Source organism: Diaphorina citri, unplaced genomic scaffold (assembly GCF_000475195.1).
Source record: "Diaphorina citri unplaced genomic scaffold, Diaci psyllid genome assembly version 1.1 scaffold1769, whole genome shotgun sequence".
NCBI lineage: Eukaryota > Metazoa > Arthropoda > Insecta > Hemiptera > Psyllidae > Diaphorina > Diaphorina citri.
Window position 1 is genome coordinate 46,810 of NW_007379195.1, and position 16,506 is coordinate 63,315.

Genomic DNA, 16,506 nt, shown 5'->3' on the forward strand with positions numbered 1-16,506 from the left:
GATTCATAAATCGAGGAAAATGAGATTGACAAAGTTTAGGGTGTAAAATATGCCTTCCAGTACCTAGGTAAATTGAATTACCTACCAATCAATAGTCTTCTTGTGCTAGTGAGGAAGGAGAGAAACTAAAGTTTCGACTAATTGGTTCGGTATTAGGAATGTAGGAAATTTGGCACATCCACCGGATGTAGAGGAGACGCCAGAAAATTTCGATGGAAATTTGGTTCCAGGTTCTAGCCAGAGCACATTTATCATTCCATTTCTTCATTGACATTTTGTTCAAGTGGGAACTTAGCTCGAAGCGAGAACAATCAGGGAAGAAAGTGTATTATTTTTGATAAACGTATACCTAACTAAACATTTGCGAAGACCAAAAGTTGCTGTTTTTTGTATCTAAGTTTATTTTCGTTGTTTGATTATCAATACATTCGTTTTGCAAGTGAGTTATTGTATGAAATCGTATTCTCCGCTTTATTATTTCTTCCTCTGAGCAAATTATCCCCAGCATCCTCTTGTTCCCGTCGAACGGTCGGCTCAGCGTAGCAAGGAAAACCCTTACAATTTTGGCAGATAGAGACTGTCGGTGATAGAGACAGCCAAATCGGTGATAGAGACAGCCAAACTAAAGGAAAAGTTGTTGAGATAAAACTTCAAGATCACTCAAATATACATATGTAGATGTACTCCAAATCGTTCTAATAAATTCCAGTTAGGTAATAAATATGTTGACCGATCACCTGATGGGGGCATTGATGTCTCCTCTCACCTAGGTATCATATTATGAAGAATGAAGGTGAGGGACGAATTATTTCAAAACTATTCCTTTCGTTGAACCAATGTATTATGTACCTACCTATTACCTATTGTCTAAAAAGCCTGAAAATTTTAAGGAAAGGAAAGTAGAGAAAATGAAGAAATAAAAGAAGATCGAAATCCAGATGCATCCCAATAGAACAAACGCTAAAGCGGCTAGAGGAAAAGGTTCAGGTATAGTATTTACCTAATTTTACTCTAATAAAGCCAAGAAATCTTAACTGAATAAAATTGGTTTAGAGTAGGGTATAAAGATAAAATAAATAAATAAATAAAAATGTCACAGTGTAGGGGTAGGATTGTAGAATGTTGTTTCTATCGTATAAGCAGGGTATATGTATAGGGGATGTCCGAAATACATTGGAGGTTCGATCTATACTTGAAATAATGAAGATTTTGATGTCAAAAACAAGAGGGAACTTTTTTATATTTTCAACAATAACTTGGAGCTGGAGCAGATCGATATTTTAAAATTTATTTATTTTATTTATTTATTTACACGCTAAGCAATTTTAAAATTTAAGAATGAGAAAAAATCTAAACCCTGTCAACTGTCAAGTCTTTCGTTGCCATGACAGTATCTATGGAAACAAAACTCGCGTTCGCGACATACAGGGGGTGTGGGTGTGACACTGATTAGGCGCCTTTACTATTATAGTACAGGAGGGACATCTGGATAATTTCTTACATCGAACCGATTTGCAACGTTGAAAATTAATTGCTTCTAAAAAGGTCTCCGCATGAAAATGTTGACCAATCTGCGGATGAAGTACAATTTGATACGAATAGAATAACTAAACATTGTAGCGATCTGAACCAGCCTGTTAAAAAGTTTCAAAATAGCCTCAGTGAATATTATACCAAAACAAATAACAATGATGATACCCATTGCCAAAAAAATAGTTGTAGTGTGACACTAATCAGGCGCCTTTACTATTATAGTAAGCACATTATAGTACAGGAGGGACATCTGGATAATTTCTTACATCGAACCGATTTGCAACGTTGAAAATTAATTGCTTCTAAAAAGGTCTCCGGGTTTGGAGACGTGGGTTTAATAAACCAATAAATAAATTAGGCTCATCATTCTCTAGATCTCTACCTCATAAATTAGGAGCGTCCTTTATAGTAAGAAACCCAAGATGATTTAGGTCGAGGAGAAAATTGAGTTAATCCTTTTTCTTTTCGAAAATGTGATTTGCAGATCACTCCTTTTGCCAGCCTAGTTAACATCGTTACCTCATTATAGATGAAAAAAATACCTTATTATTCCCATCTCCTCAACTATTTGAGTTGAAATGCTTATATATTATTAGTTACTTATACGCACACGGGTGATTTTTTTTTCTCTCAACTCTGAGAACTGTATTGCAAGAAATATGTCATTTCAGTATGCAGATCAAAATTTCAGCGTTAGAAAAGGAATCAACATACAACAATTCTCATCCATCAATCATGCTCAATACCTATCTGGTAAATATAGAAAAGTATCCCTTGTGCTTGAATAGGTATCTGGTTTATATCATGAGGATTGAATCCGATCCGAGACACGCGGACCTACATAAAGGTTCCAGGGTTTGTGTAAAACATTGCATGATATTGCAGACCTACATCACATGAGTGTAATATGAACAGTAACAAATGCGAGGAAACTGTTGGAAACGAACTTTATAGTGATTTTAACAACGAACAAGCATACCACATGAACAAAAATCATTCGGATATTAATGCAAACTGGAATACGTACACATGAGTGTACCCAGATCACCCGGACCTTCCCCCAATTTGTCACAACAGAGAGAATGATTTAATATTTATGATGTCTACAAGTTTAGATGAAATTCATCGAACATTATGATGTTAGATAGACAGAGATTCATAAATCGAGAAAAATGAGATTGACAAAGTTTAGGGTGTAAAATATGCCTTCCAGTACCTAGGTAAATTGAATTACCTATAACCAACCAATAGTCTTCTTGTGCTAGTGAGGAAGGAGAGAAACTAAAGTTTCGACTGATTGGTTCGGTATTAGGAATGTAGGAAATTTGGCACATCCACCGGATGTAGAGGAGACGCCAGAAAATTTCGATGGAAATTTGGTTCCAGGTTCTTTATCATGCATTCTCCTTCCATTTCTTCATTGACATTTTGTTCAAGTGGGAACTTAGCTTGAAGCGAGAACAATCAGGGAAGAAAGTGGATTATTTGATAAACGTATACCTAAACATTTGCGAAGACCAAAAGTTGCTGTTTTTTGTATCTTAAGTACATTTTCTTTGTTTGATTATCAATACATTCGTTTTGCAAGTGAGTTATTGTATCAAATCGTATTCTCCGCTTTATTATTTCTTTCTCTCAGCAAATTATTTTTTTTTTTTTATTATTTTTTTTTTGCATCCCCAGCATCCTCTTGTTTCCGTCGGACGGTCGGCTCAGCGTAGCAAGGAAAACCCTTACAATTTTGGCTGATAGAGACTGTCGTTGATAGAGACAGCCAAATCGGTGATAGAGACAGCCAAACTAAAGGAAAAGTTGTTGAGATAAAACTTCAAGATCACTCAAACATATGTAGATGTACTCCAAATAGTTCCAATAAATTCCAATTAATAAATATGTTGACCGATCACCTGATGAGGACATTGATGTCTCCTCTCACCTAGGTATCATATATTATGAAGAATGAAGGTGAGGGACTTCACATCCCTAACATTCCCACCATAGTAAAACTACTTTTGTCATTCCATCAGTATAAACAGGGTACACAGTTCTCAGATGGCGCCGTTAATGGGGGGTGATTTATTTAAAATAAAGAGAGGTCATAACTGTAGATGTACTCCAAATCGTTCCAATAAATTCCAATTAATAAATATGTTGACCGATCACCTGATGGGGACATTGATGTCTCCTCTCACCTAGGTATCATATTATGAAGAATGAAGGTGAGGGACTTCACATCCCTAACATTCCCACCATAGTAAAACTATACTTTTCTCATTCCATCAGTATAAACAGGGTACACAGTTCTCAGATGGCGCCGTTAATGGGGGTGATTTATTTAAAATAAAGAGAGGTCATAACATCAGGGTCTGACTCCCCCACCTCTCATTTCATAATTACCACTCACTTAGGTCTCGTCAGACGTTAAAAACAGGGTACACAGTTCTCAGATGGCGCCGTAATGGGGGTGATTTATTTGAAATAAAGAGAGGTCATAACATCAGGGTCTGACTCCCCCACCTCTCATTTCATAATTACCACTCACTTAGGTCTCGTCAGACGTTAAAAGGTTCCTGAGAACGCGTTTTGGACGTTAATTGTGGGAACTTTTTTTATATAGGAATTCTGGAATGGAAAAGAATGATGTACTCTGTGTGTGTACTTTGGGACTTGGAGGGATAGCATTTAATGATCTAGTAGTAAAACTACTTTTCTCATTCCATCAGTATAAACAGGGTACACAGTTCTCAGATGGCGCCGTTAATGGGGGGTGATTTATTTAAAATAAAGAGGTCATAACATTAAACAGGGTACACAGTTCTCAGATGGCGCCGTTAATGGGGGGTGATTTATTTAAAATAAAGAGAGGTCATAACAGGGTCTGACTCCCCCACCTCTCATTTCATAATTACCAGAATTACCACTCACTTAGGTCTCGTCAGACGTTAAAAGGTTCCTGAGAACGCGTTTTGGACGTTAATTGTGGGAACTTTTTTATATAGGAATTCTGGAATGGAAAAGAATGTTGTACTCTGTGTGTGTACTTTGGGACTTGGAGGGATAGCATTTAATGATCTAAATTTATTATGTACTTAGTTGAATGTTGTAGGTACTTAGTCCCATATCAATTCACGGTTTACATAATTTAATGGGATTTGAATATACCATATCCACATTTAATGAATCACCTACTCTTCGATTTTGTTTTTTAAGAAAGTAACCGTCAATAATTTTCAAATCAAAAAAGTACCTACACAGGACCAAGGCTATGGCTTCAGTAAATCTAGAAGCAGTACCGTTTTCAAATCAAAAAAGTACACAGGACCAAGGCTATGGCTTCAGTAAATCTAGAAGCAGTACCTAGCTGAGAAATACAATAAAATGCGGTTGAACGTTTTTTATAAGAGAGAAGGAAGACAGAATAGGAGAAAGCCAGCCGTTCCGAGAACGAACAGTATCCCATCAGGATAAAATCCGCCATGCGGTTGAAGGTTTTTTATTTTTATTTTTTAAAGAAGTTTAACAGGGGGAACTGTACCTAACTGCTAAGGTCTTATCGTCCCGAAATCTAAGAGAGAAGGAAGACAGGATAGGAGAAAGCCAGCCGTTCCGAGAACGAACAGTATCGAAAGTAACCGTCAATAATTTTCAAATCAAAAAAGTACCTACACAGGACCAAGGCTATGGCTTCAGTAAATCTAGAAGCAGTAGCTGAGAAATACAATAAAATGCGGTTGAACGTTTTTTATTTTTAAAGAAGTTTAACAGGGGGAACTGTAACTGCTAAGGTCTTATCGTCCCGAAATCTAAGAGAGAAGGAAGACAGGATAGGAGAAAGCCAGCCGTTCCGAGAACGAACAGTATCCCATCAGGATAAAATCCGCCACGGGCGGGAATCGAACCCTCGGCCTAGCGCTTACAAGGCAGACGCGCTACCAACCAAGCTAACTAGGCTGGCTATTGGAACTTTCAATAGGCAGTAAAAAATCGTTTCATGATCTCTCAGTAGCTAGACAAAATTACAGAATTGTTAGAACCAATGAATTACTCGGGCCTCTAATTGAAGACATTGACTCACACACCAAACATACAAAACATAGTACAACCATGTGATAATGAAATATTTTCGTTCAAACAAAATGGCCATGTGCTACCAAAAATATCCCTCAGACCATGATTTTTTCTTACATCCCAGAAAACAAAAATATTGATAAGACCGGAAGATTAATCAAAACTAAAACCAATACATTAGACAATTTAATAGACACAACCATGTGATAATGAAATATTTTCGTTCAAACAAAATGGCCATGTGCTACCAAAAAAATCCCTCAGACCATGTTTTTTTCTTACATCCCAGAAAACAAAAATATTGATAAGACCGGAAGATTAATCAAAACTAAAACCAATACATTAGACAATTTAATAGAAAACATTCCATAAAACCATAAGGTACCTACATAGTCAATCAGAATCATGAACAATTTTAAAAATATTTAAGTATGTATTACCTACACAGACACAATAGGTATGTATTATCTGTATTAAAGAGGGGTTTAAACAAAGTGATACTGAATGGGATTTGAATAAACCTATTAGTAAAAGGCTCAAATATTCCAGGAGATCATAAAACCATAGGTATACCTACATAGTCAATCAGAATCATGAACAATTTTAAAAATATTTAAGTATGGTATGTACCTACACAGACACAATAGGTATGTATCTGTATTAAAGAGGGGTTTATACAAAGTGATACTGAATGGGATTTGAATAAACCTATTAGTAAAAGGCTCAAATATTCCAGGAGAGAAAAAATCAATACTCACAACATAATAAATGGTTTAAGAAATCAATTCGACTATTTTATACTTCGAAATATCTTGACGTCACAGCCACTATTAGAGTCCTTAGGTACTGTTTTTAAAAGTTTTTCTACTTTAATATTTACCTACGTCACAGCATAACTTTTGGTTTTTATGAAACGCAGGCTTAATGTTGCTAACGTTCCGTCTTCTTTAGTATGAGAATGATTTGGTATCTCCTTTGTACATATTTAGTTGATTTGCCAAATACCTAGTCACCTGAAGCGAAAAAAGACATCAATTTGAAGCTAAAAAGAAAACACCCTGTATAGAGATAAAAATTGTAGGAGGGGCTTCAAATGTTTACTAAACAAATATACATATTTAGTTGATTTGCCAAATACCTAGTCACCTACTGAAGCGAAAAAAAGACATCAATTTGAAGCTAAAAAGAAAACACCCTGTATAGAGATAAAAATTGTAGGAGGGGCTTCAAATGTTTACTAAACAAACAGGCCTATCGGATTTCTGGATTTAAACGTTAAAAAACTATGTGGATTATAAGGTCAATCCCTTTCATTAATCTCTGACTAAAAGCTAATTGTTTTATGAAATCAATCAAATCAGAGGAAATAGTCTTCATCAGTTTCAGTTTTCTTCACTTTCACTGATCATCATTAAAAAACTCTGTGGATTATAAGGTCAATCCCTTTCATTAATCTCTGACTAAAAGCTAATTGTTTTTTGAAATCAATCAAATCAGAGGAAATAGTCTTCATCAGTTTCAGTTTTCTTCACTTTCACTGATCATCATCAGTAGTTTATTTATTTTATCCATTTATTTTCTGGAATTTTTTAGTTTTCTGTCATTAACTTGTGCTGTAAAGTTCTAACAATAATAAATAATTACCATTATTTATTTATCTTTTTCTTTGCAATTTTCAACTAAATAACATTTTTGTGTGCGTTAAATACATATACTTACTCGTATTTGGACTTTTTTAAAATTAAATTGTGCTATATCTTTAAAATATTTACACCTCTGTCGACATTATCCTAAAGCTCAAGGATAGATGAAAAACCTTCTGAAAAAAATTAGTTAAAGTTGAGTGATAGTAGAATCCTACTAATCCTAAGAAAATATGGTTACCTACATACCTATGTAAACAACATCCATAATAGTAAATACAAGATGTTCTCAATTCAAAACTCCTTTATCGATATCCACCTATATTTTAATAAATGAAAATTAAATGGAAAATTCGACATCCGAAGATTTTCATACAAATTTACACATCAATAGCCCATGCACCACTGAATTAGCTCCAACAGATTGCAATATCCTAGAAAAACATAATAACCCTGTTGAACAACACCATCAGCACGTAAACAATAAAATGACAACGTTCTATCAACAAAACATTTATCAATTCTACAATAATAACTTTTACTATAATAACGGGTATCATGCCGATATGAACAGTAACAAATGCGAGGAAACTGTTGAAAACGAACTTTATAGTGATTTTAACAACGAACAAGCATACCACATGAACAAAAATCATTCGGATATTAATGCAAACTGGAATACGTACCTTATTATTTTTTTGACCAATATTATTCGTGCTTTGGGATTTCATTTCTGAACATGTCTATTTTCTTTAGCTATCCTATTTTACAACCCATTGAGAAGGTTTAGAGTGTTTAGACTATTTTAGAGGCTTTGAAATCTCTAATTTTAGCTACGAAAGATGTTGAATCCTTACTTTACATATACCTACCTATACACCTGGCACCTGGATAGTGTGTACTTGGAATAAACTAGGAGACCATAATATTGTACATTTTTATTTTTTTGACCAATATTATTCGTGCTTTGGGATTTCATTTCTGAACATGTCTATTTGTCTAAGAGAGCATTTGTTTAGCTATCCTATTTTACAACCCATTGAGAAGGTTTAGAGTGTTTAGACTATTTTAGAGGCTTTGAAATCTTCAATTTTAGCTACGAAAGATGTTGAATCCTTACTTTACATATACCTACCTATACACATGGATAGTGTGTACTTGGAATAAACTAGGAGACCATAATATTGTACTAGTCAGATTGCTACATTGTATGATCCTACCAAACTACTCTTCATAAAAAGACTTACCGAAATCAAAAATGAAAATAACGAACAAGCATACCACATGAACAAAAATCATTCGGATATTAATGCAAACTGGAATACGTACACGTATAAATGGCCTACGAATGAATATCCTAAAGATGCAGGTTACCAAAGTGATGGATATGACCATGCTTACGATAGTGAAAATGTTGACCAATCTGCGGATGAAGTACAATTTGATACGAATAGCATAACTAAACATTGTAGCTGCTGTTTATCAAATAAAATTTATTACAGGTGTTTCCCATAATCCCATTTACAGATAGATGTTGTAAACATCAACTAGATCTAGATCAGAAAATGAAACAAAACAGACAGAATATTTTATTGAAATAATTATTTGATTTTTCCTTTCTTTCTGATTATATTCTTTTTCACAATAGGTTACACATTTATTTGCTTTCACTTAAATTCTCAAATAATTGAGATACTTTTAGCTACCACGTAGGTAATAAAAAATAAAATTTATTACAGGTGTTTCCCATAATCCCATTTATAGATAGATGCCTTATACATGTTGTAAACATCAACTAGATCTAGATCAGAAAATGAAACAAAACAGACAGAATATTTTATTGAAATTATTTGATTTTTCCTTTTTTTCTGATTATATTTTCTTTTTCACAATAGGTTACACATTTATTTGCTTTCACTTAAATTCTCAAATAATTGAGATACTTTTAGCTACCACGTAGGTAATAAAAATAATTATAACAGAATAATAAATAATGGATAAACATAATTCAGTTTAGTACTCTATCCTACTTCCCATTAATTCCTTCCTTATCATGTCTTTTGAGAAAGTTTTCAATGTAAGTACCTATACGTAGGTATATGTACATTTAAAAACTGTCTCAAAGACTTGTACTATGTACCTACTAGTGCTAACGAAATATGAATTTAGAATTAGACCATCTGCTGAAATGTACCTCGAAATCAAATTTTTCGACTATGAAACTGAGTGGGAGGAGTTTTTCAAGGGAAGTTAGAATAAAGTTATGGGTATCTATCTATCTATCTATTCTTTGAGATTAATTTAATCTACAACATGTCACAAACTTTAATATAAAGTTGATTTATAAATAATATTCCACCTACATTATACAATACGATCATGTTACATAGTTAAGAATGCTATCTTAGAAGTTGCGAGCATATCAGTCAATGCGAGCATTTTATGGTTAGCTGCATAATTACTGAAAGGCTTGTAAAACCAAGCTTAATTTGTAAATTCCTTTTACAAGTATACAAGAGTATTGTTCCCAATGAAAAGAATTGATATGTAGGTAAAAATTTAAATGTACCTAGCTATAATTCTCAATTGATTGATATAAATTAGTAAAACCCAATTAATCTTTGTTCAATTGCTTGAATTAAATTTGTAAAAACAAATTATAAATATACGAGTAATAGATCTGTTGCGCTTACTTGGGTGATGTTTCAAAGTCATAGAGCAGGAAAAATGAGGACCAACGGAATTCAGTCTCAAGTATTCGAGTTGGAACGGAAATTCCAGCACATCAGATATTTGTCTCCCACTGAGCGCGAGATGTTGGGTAAGGAGATCAACCTCTCACCAACCCAAGTCAAAATCTGGTTTCAAAACCGGCGCTACAAACAGAAGAGACTCCAGGCTATGAATCAAAACTCCAATGGCAAGAACGTGTTCAAAATCAAACACATTTTCACGCGTAAAACGAAACCAACCTCGGCACAGGCCACGATTGGATGCCCTGAGGCCAAGAAAATCGGCCGCAAGCCTGAAACCGATTTTCCCGCGGAGGAACATAATATTTTCGTGCCAAATTTTGACCAGTCGGATTTCCTGGATAATAAATGGGAAGACATTGATATTCTGGATGAACTTCATGATCAGTATGTACCGAACTGCACCGATATCATGTTGTAAACAACAGATGTAAAATGTTAGTGCCTACAGGATGTGTCAAAAGCTGGGTTACCTACTTTTCTTTTTAGAACTACCTAGAAAAAAAAAAATCAATTTTATTTGTTAGTTTTAGCCAGGGATGAAAAGAGTATGTAGGTGTTAGTGTTTCTATGCATTTTGATAATTTCTAGAGAGCTAGAGGTAGGTACATTTTGTGCAATGTACAACTTTAGTTGAAAATAAATCAATGTTCATTTGGTGAAGTATTTAATAACATGAAATTGTTGGGCCAACATAAAATGAATGGGTGAATAGAAGAACCAGGAATGTTAAAAATCGATTTTTTTTTTTTGCAGAATAACAAGGAATGTACTTCTTTCTATCGTCTCTGTGAATATGGAGGGGAAATACACCTTAGATCCATAAGCATTTCGATTTTAGAGTGGGGAATACCCATTAGATCAATGTATAATTTTTCACTATAATTGCTCTCCTGATAAATCGATTTTTAATATTCCTGGTTCTTCTACTCACCCATTCAATTATCTACTAAAAAACGTATAGAAAGTTTCTATTAGAAACACATTAACTTTCTTTCAATGAAAGCTAAGAGGCATCATTAATGATGAAAATCAATAATGCTCTATTTCTCCTTGTTTCAGTCTCAAGTATTTTATCCATTTATTTTCTGGAATTTTTTAGTTTTCTGTCATTAACTTGTGCTGTAAAGTTCTAACAATAATAAATAAACAACTACCTGAAAACGGCTACTTTCCCTGTCGCGTATAATATCTCTAGTAGCGCGGTCAAACTTTCTTGACTTGGCGGAATACCTGAAAAATTAATAATAAAACAAAGGTATACGCAATCTACATTATCGTTATCTACATTGTATTATCTACATCAGGTTTTCTTTTTATTTTTTTGACCAATATTATTCGTACTTTGGTATTTCATTTCTGAACATGTCTATTTGTCTAAGAGAGCATTTCTTTAGCTATCCTATTTTACAACCCATTGAGAAGGTTTAGAGTGTTTAGACTATTTTAGAGGCTTTGAAATCTTCAATTTTAGCTACGAAAGATGTTGAATCCTTACTTTACATAGGTACCTACCTATACACCTGGATAGTGTGTACTTGGAATAAACTAGTAGATCATAATATTGTACTAGTCAGATTGCTACATTGTATGATCCTACCAAACTACTCTTCATAAAAAGACTTACCGAAATCAAAAATGAAAACAAAATTAATAAAAACAAAGGTATACGCAATCTACATTATCGTTATCTACATCAGGTTTTCTTTTTATTTTTTTGACCAATATTATTCGTACTTTGGGATTTCATTTCTGAACATGTCTATTTGTCTAAGAGAGCATTTCTTTAACTATCCTATTTTACAACCCATTGAGAAGGTTTAGAGTGTTTAGACTATTTTAGAGGCTTTGAAATCTCCAATTTTAGCTACGAAAGATGTTGAATCCTTACTTTACATACCTACCTATACACCTGGATAGTGTGTACTTAGAATAAACTAGTAGATCATAATATTGTACAAGTCAGATTGCTACAATGTATGATCCTACCAAACTACTCTTCATAAAAAGACTTACCGAAATCAAAAATGAAAAACGATATGGAGGCTCCATCTCTCTTTTTTGGTCGAAGCTAAAAATTTGACACTTCAGTAGAATATGAAACGAATTCTAAATTCAATTCATTGTACGCTGTAATTTTTTTTTTCTACTAAATTATTCTGTCTTCCTTCTCTCTTACATTTCAGGACGATAAGACCTTAGCAGTCAAAGATTTCTAAGGAATTAGAGAAGAAAGCATCAACTACTAAACTACCAGTATGACAGCTGTTTATTTAAAACAGTTAGACGTCTCAATAATGAGGTAATTTTCAGTCTCTTGTTTGATCTTGATATTTGATCAGGTTTCTACTAAACTAGAAGTATGACAGCTGTTTATTTAAAACAGTTAGACGTCTCAATAATGAGGTAATTTTCAGTCTCTTGTTTGATCTTGATATGAGGCACTAAGAGGCAGAGTGGACTAAGTGAAAAAAACCCGTTTTGAGAAAAATGGAGTCAAAGTTCAAGAGTTGCTGGGAAACAATTTATTTTTTCGGAGTTTTGACCTCAGATTTCGATTTTTCTCAACTCTTTACGTAGGAATCGACCATTTATTTATAATTTTTACCCATTTGCAACTGCTTCATTCTAAATCACTCTCTCGAGTCATTTAAATAATTTTAAACATTTAACCTTCAACATAATAATCACGTAGGTAGGTCTGTTTGTTAATTTAGTTTTCTTTGGCACGTTACTACCTAACGTGTTGAGGTTTTTTGTCTTCAATGACTCTATTAAGCCATTCCAGGATTCTGTGTATAGTCTCATAGTGTAAACGTCTGATTGGCTAGGACTTTGGACAAAAAGGTGGCTATTGCATGATAGGTACTCAGTACTCACAATGTTCTAATTACATAATTGTGTATACGTATTATGAGTGTGTATGTACGAGTAAGTAAGTATGTACATTATTATACACGGGTTTATAAAGTCTTTTCCTGTTCTGCGGGTTTCTCAAAATTGCTTAGAATGCTTGGAACATCAAAAAACGCCGAGACACCTCTGTCCTCTTTTTCTTCTTCTTTTTTTTTTTTTTTTTTTTTTGGGGGGGGGGGTTTTTTTTTTTTTCTTTTTTTTTTTTTTTTTTTTTTTTTTGTGGGCACTTGATTTATTTTGGGAGGAACGACTTGGTTTCATTTAAATGAAGGGGTAATCTTACTGATTTTCAAGTACCTCCGCCCCCTAATTTTCTGGAAAACTCATGGAATTTTTCTGGAATTGCCATGGAATTTCATTCCGGGAAAAGCGTATAAACCCTGTAGAACCCATAAACACCAACTGAGAGGCCCGAAAAACTGAAGTCTGGAGAATACAGGCACCCCAGCCCTTGTTCGACCTGAGGGAGGAACAACCCCCCGGTTCAAACCTACACTACCCTACCTAGAATTCACTGAACCGCCTCAGATCCGGCGTAGCCAGGTGTGGGTATAATCTACACATGTGGGTATAATCTACAGAGGACGACAGCTGTATTTGTGGACAGGTACAGGTACAGACAGGCAAAAACCTCCTTGCCTGTAGCCTCCTAGATCAGACATGCCCCCGGGATGACCTTATCAATGCAAAGGAAACAGCAATATGCACAACACAGTTCAGGGAGGACAAAATCTAATGGTAATGTTAAAGTCGGACAGGGAAAGTAAGTACCTACATCCTACATAATTATTTAGGTTTGATTTGTATATCTTTATGGGTACTACTTATGTATTTAAATTTCCAATTTTCAGGAGACAAATAATGATTATTCAAATGAAATTACAACACTTTCCATTGATAAGGAGGATGAAGTATGGATAGTTCAATGCCCTCTTAGTGTAAGTAATCTATACAGGGTGGTCCGTGATGTGATTTGCGAACCACGCTTATATCTCAGAAACGGCTGGGAATTAAGGAATGAAATAAACGGCATCATGTAGATGAAATTTTGATGATTAAAATGGCATTTTTTAAATTTGCAATTTTTTTGCAAAGCGGCCCATTTTTGCCAAATATAGGTCACTTTTATGGGAACCCCCATTTTTTATTTAATTTTTGGAATCACCATAAAATTTCAATTGAAAAAATGTATTCACTCGAAAAAATTTGCTCTACAAAAATTTGCACAAATCGCGATTTTGTGTGCATCAGCGACCCCCGACACGATAAACAATGCAGTTGGTCCTGAGTTAGAGCGAAGAATGCGTTACTGTGTACAAACAAATGGATCTCATTTTGAACAGCTTTTATAAATTTATTTGTTTGTTGTTGTTGATTGTTGTTGAAATAGTTAAGTGAATAATACAAAAACTAAAGAAATAATTAAGAAATTGCTTTTCTTTCTCACAGTGTACAGAATTTTTGTAGAGCAAATTTTTTCGAGTGAATACATTTTTTCAATTAAAATTTTATGCCGATTCCAAAAATTAAATAAAAAATGGGGGTTCCCATAAAAGTGACCTATAATTGGCAAAAAATGGGCCGTTTTGCAAAACAAATTGCAAAATTAAAAAAAGCCATTTTAATCATCAAAATTTCATCTACAGGATGCCGTTTATTTCATTCCTTAATTCCCAGCCGTTTCTGAGATATAAGCGTGGTTCGCAAATCACGAACCACCCTGTACATATATATAGAAATGTGTCACTGCACTGAAGCCCTTCTCAAACAGGTATGTTGTTGGAAAGGCAAGTAATAACCACTTGGCCTTATTCCATAGGTCTCGACAAGTTTCTTTTCCTTGAGGCCAGAACTTTTCATACTCATACGAATTGAACAGAAACATACCAAATTTCAAGTTTCTAGCTCATACCGTTCGCGAGATATTGAATTACACCGAAAACCGCCAAAAAGCGGCTGAAACGCCGCCAAGCGTTGCACCGATCTTAACCAAAAGTTTTGTGTCGCATTCTTGTCACATTTTACAGCTACATACCTACCAAATTTCAGGTCTCTATAGCTCCTACCGTTCTCGAGATATTTTGTTTACAGATAGACAGAAGGACAGACACACGGACCAATGGCTGAGACTTTGGATTAGGCTCTAGGGACCTCAAAACGTGTTTTGGTACTAAAAACTGACCATCGAAAATTTAACCGATTATATTACTTTCCTTCCTTTCCTTCCTACCGATTATATATTACCTACTTTCCTTCCTTCCTATAGTATTTTCCTAGGAAAGTAATATGCAATTCACTAGGAGTGAAGCACATTGCATAACTAAAAATAAAATCACGGCATTGATAAAAATTAAACACAGAGAACAGTGAAACTACTAAAATAAAACTAGAACTTGCTCTGCCAGCCTAGTTAGATTGGTTGGTAGCACGTTTGCCTTACAAGCGCTAGGTCGCGGGTTGGATTCCCAGTCGGGGTGGATTTTATCCTGCACGGATAAGGTTAGTTCAAGGAATGGCTGGCTTTGCATTATTCTGTTTTTCATCATTAGCTAACGGGTCGAGTTTATCTCCAGCTAGTTGATGACCCTCAAGTGTTTTAGGTTGATCCTTGTTGAACAAGCTGAGTACACTATCTGCATGAGGTTTATCTAGATCTTCATTGATATTATTATCTCCCTCGGCCCTTCTCTCTTACATTTCAGGACGATAAGACCTTAGCAGTCAAAGATTTGGAATTAGAGAAGAAAGCATCATAGTCTACAGACTGTTGGTGCTGGTAATGCTGTGCTGGTTGTTATAGGATCTTACCTTGCCCAGTATAGGACTGAAGAAAGCAAAATACCTGCAAAATTAATCAAAACAAAGGTATACGCAATCTACATTATCGTTATCTACAGTGTATTATCTACATCAGGCTGTCATCAGGTTTTTTTTTTTTTGACCAATATTATTCGTGCTTTGGGATTTCATTTCTGAACATGTCTATTTGTCTAAGAGAGCATTTCTTTAGCTATCCTATTTTACAACCCATTGAGAAGGTTGAGAGTGTTTAGACTATTTTTGAGGCTTTGAAATCTCCAATTTTAGCTACGAAAGATGTTGAATCCTTACTTTACATACAATCCTAAGAAAATATGGTTACCTACATATGTAAACAACATTCATATAGTAAATACAAGATGTTCTCAATTCAAAACTCCTTTATCGATATCCACCTATAAATGAAAATTAAATGGAAAATTCGACATCCGAAGATTTTCATACAAATTTACACATCAATAGCCCATGCACCACTGAATTAGCTCTGTTAAAAAACTATGTGGATTATAAGGTCAATCCCTTTCATTAATCTCTGACTAAAAGCTAATTGCTTTTTGAAATCAATCAAATCAGAGGAAATAGTCTTCATCAGTTTCAGTTTTCTTCACTTTCACTGATCATCAGTAGTTTATTTATTTTATCCGGCCTGTAGGGAATCATAACATATTGATCAAACATGAATATGAAGACATTAACAATATGGAGAAAATGAGTCAACCTGAAAAATTACTCGAAGAATATGATTCTGATAAAACAAGAGGCACTCCAGTTAT

The 16,506-nt window shown here is 34.4% G+C and overlaps 1 protein-coding gene across 1 annotated transcript; it reads left to right on the forward strand.

The window, feature by feature from the left end:
* Positions 1-9,971: 9,971 nt before the first annotated feature.
* On the forward strand, positions 9,972-10,418 carry LOC103517168 (homeobox protein Nkx-2.3-like). Its single transcript, XM_008482189.1, has one exon. It carries the CDS (start codon positions 9,972-9,974, stop codon positions 10,416-10,418), a length of 447 nt encoding a protein of 148 aa, XP_008480411.1.
* Positions 10,419-16,506: the final 6,088 nt, after the last annotated feature.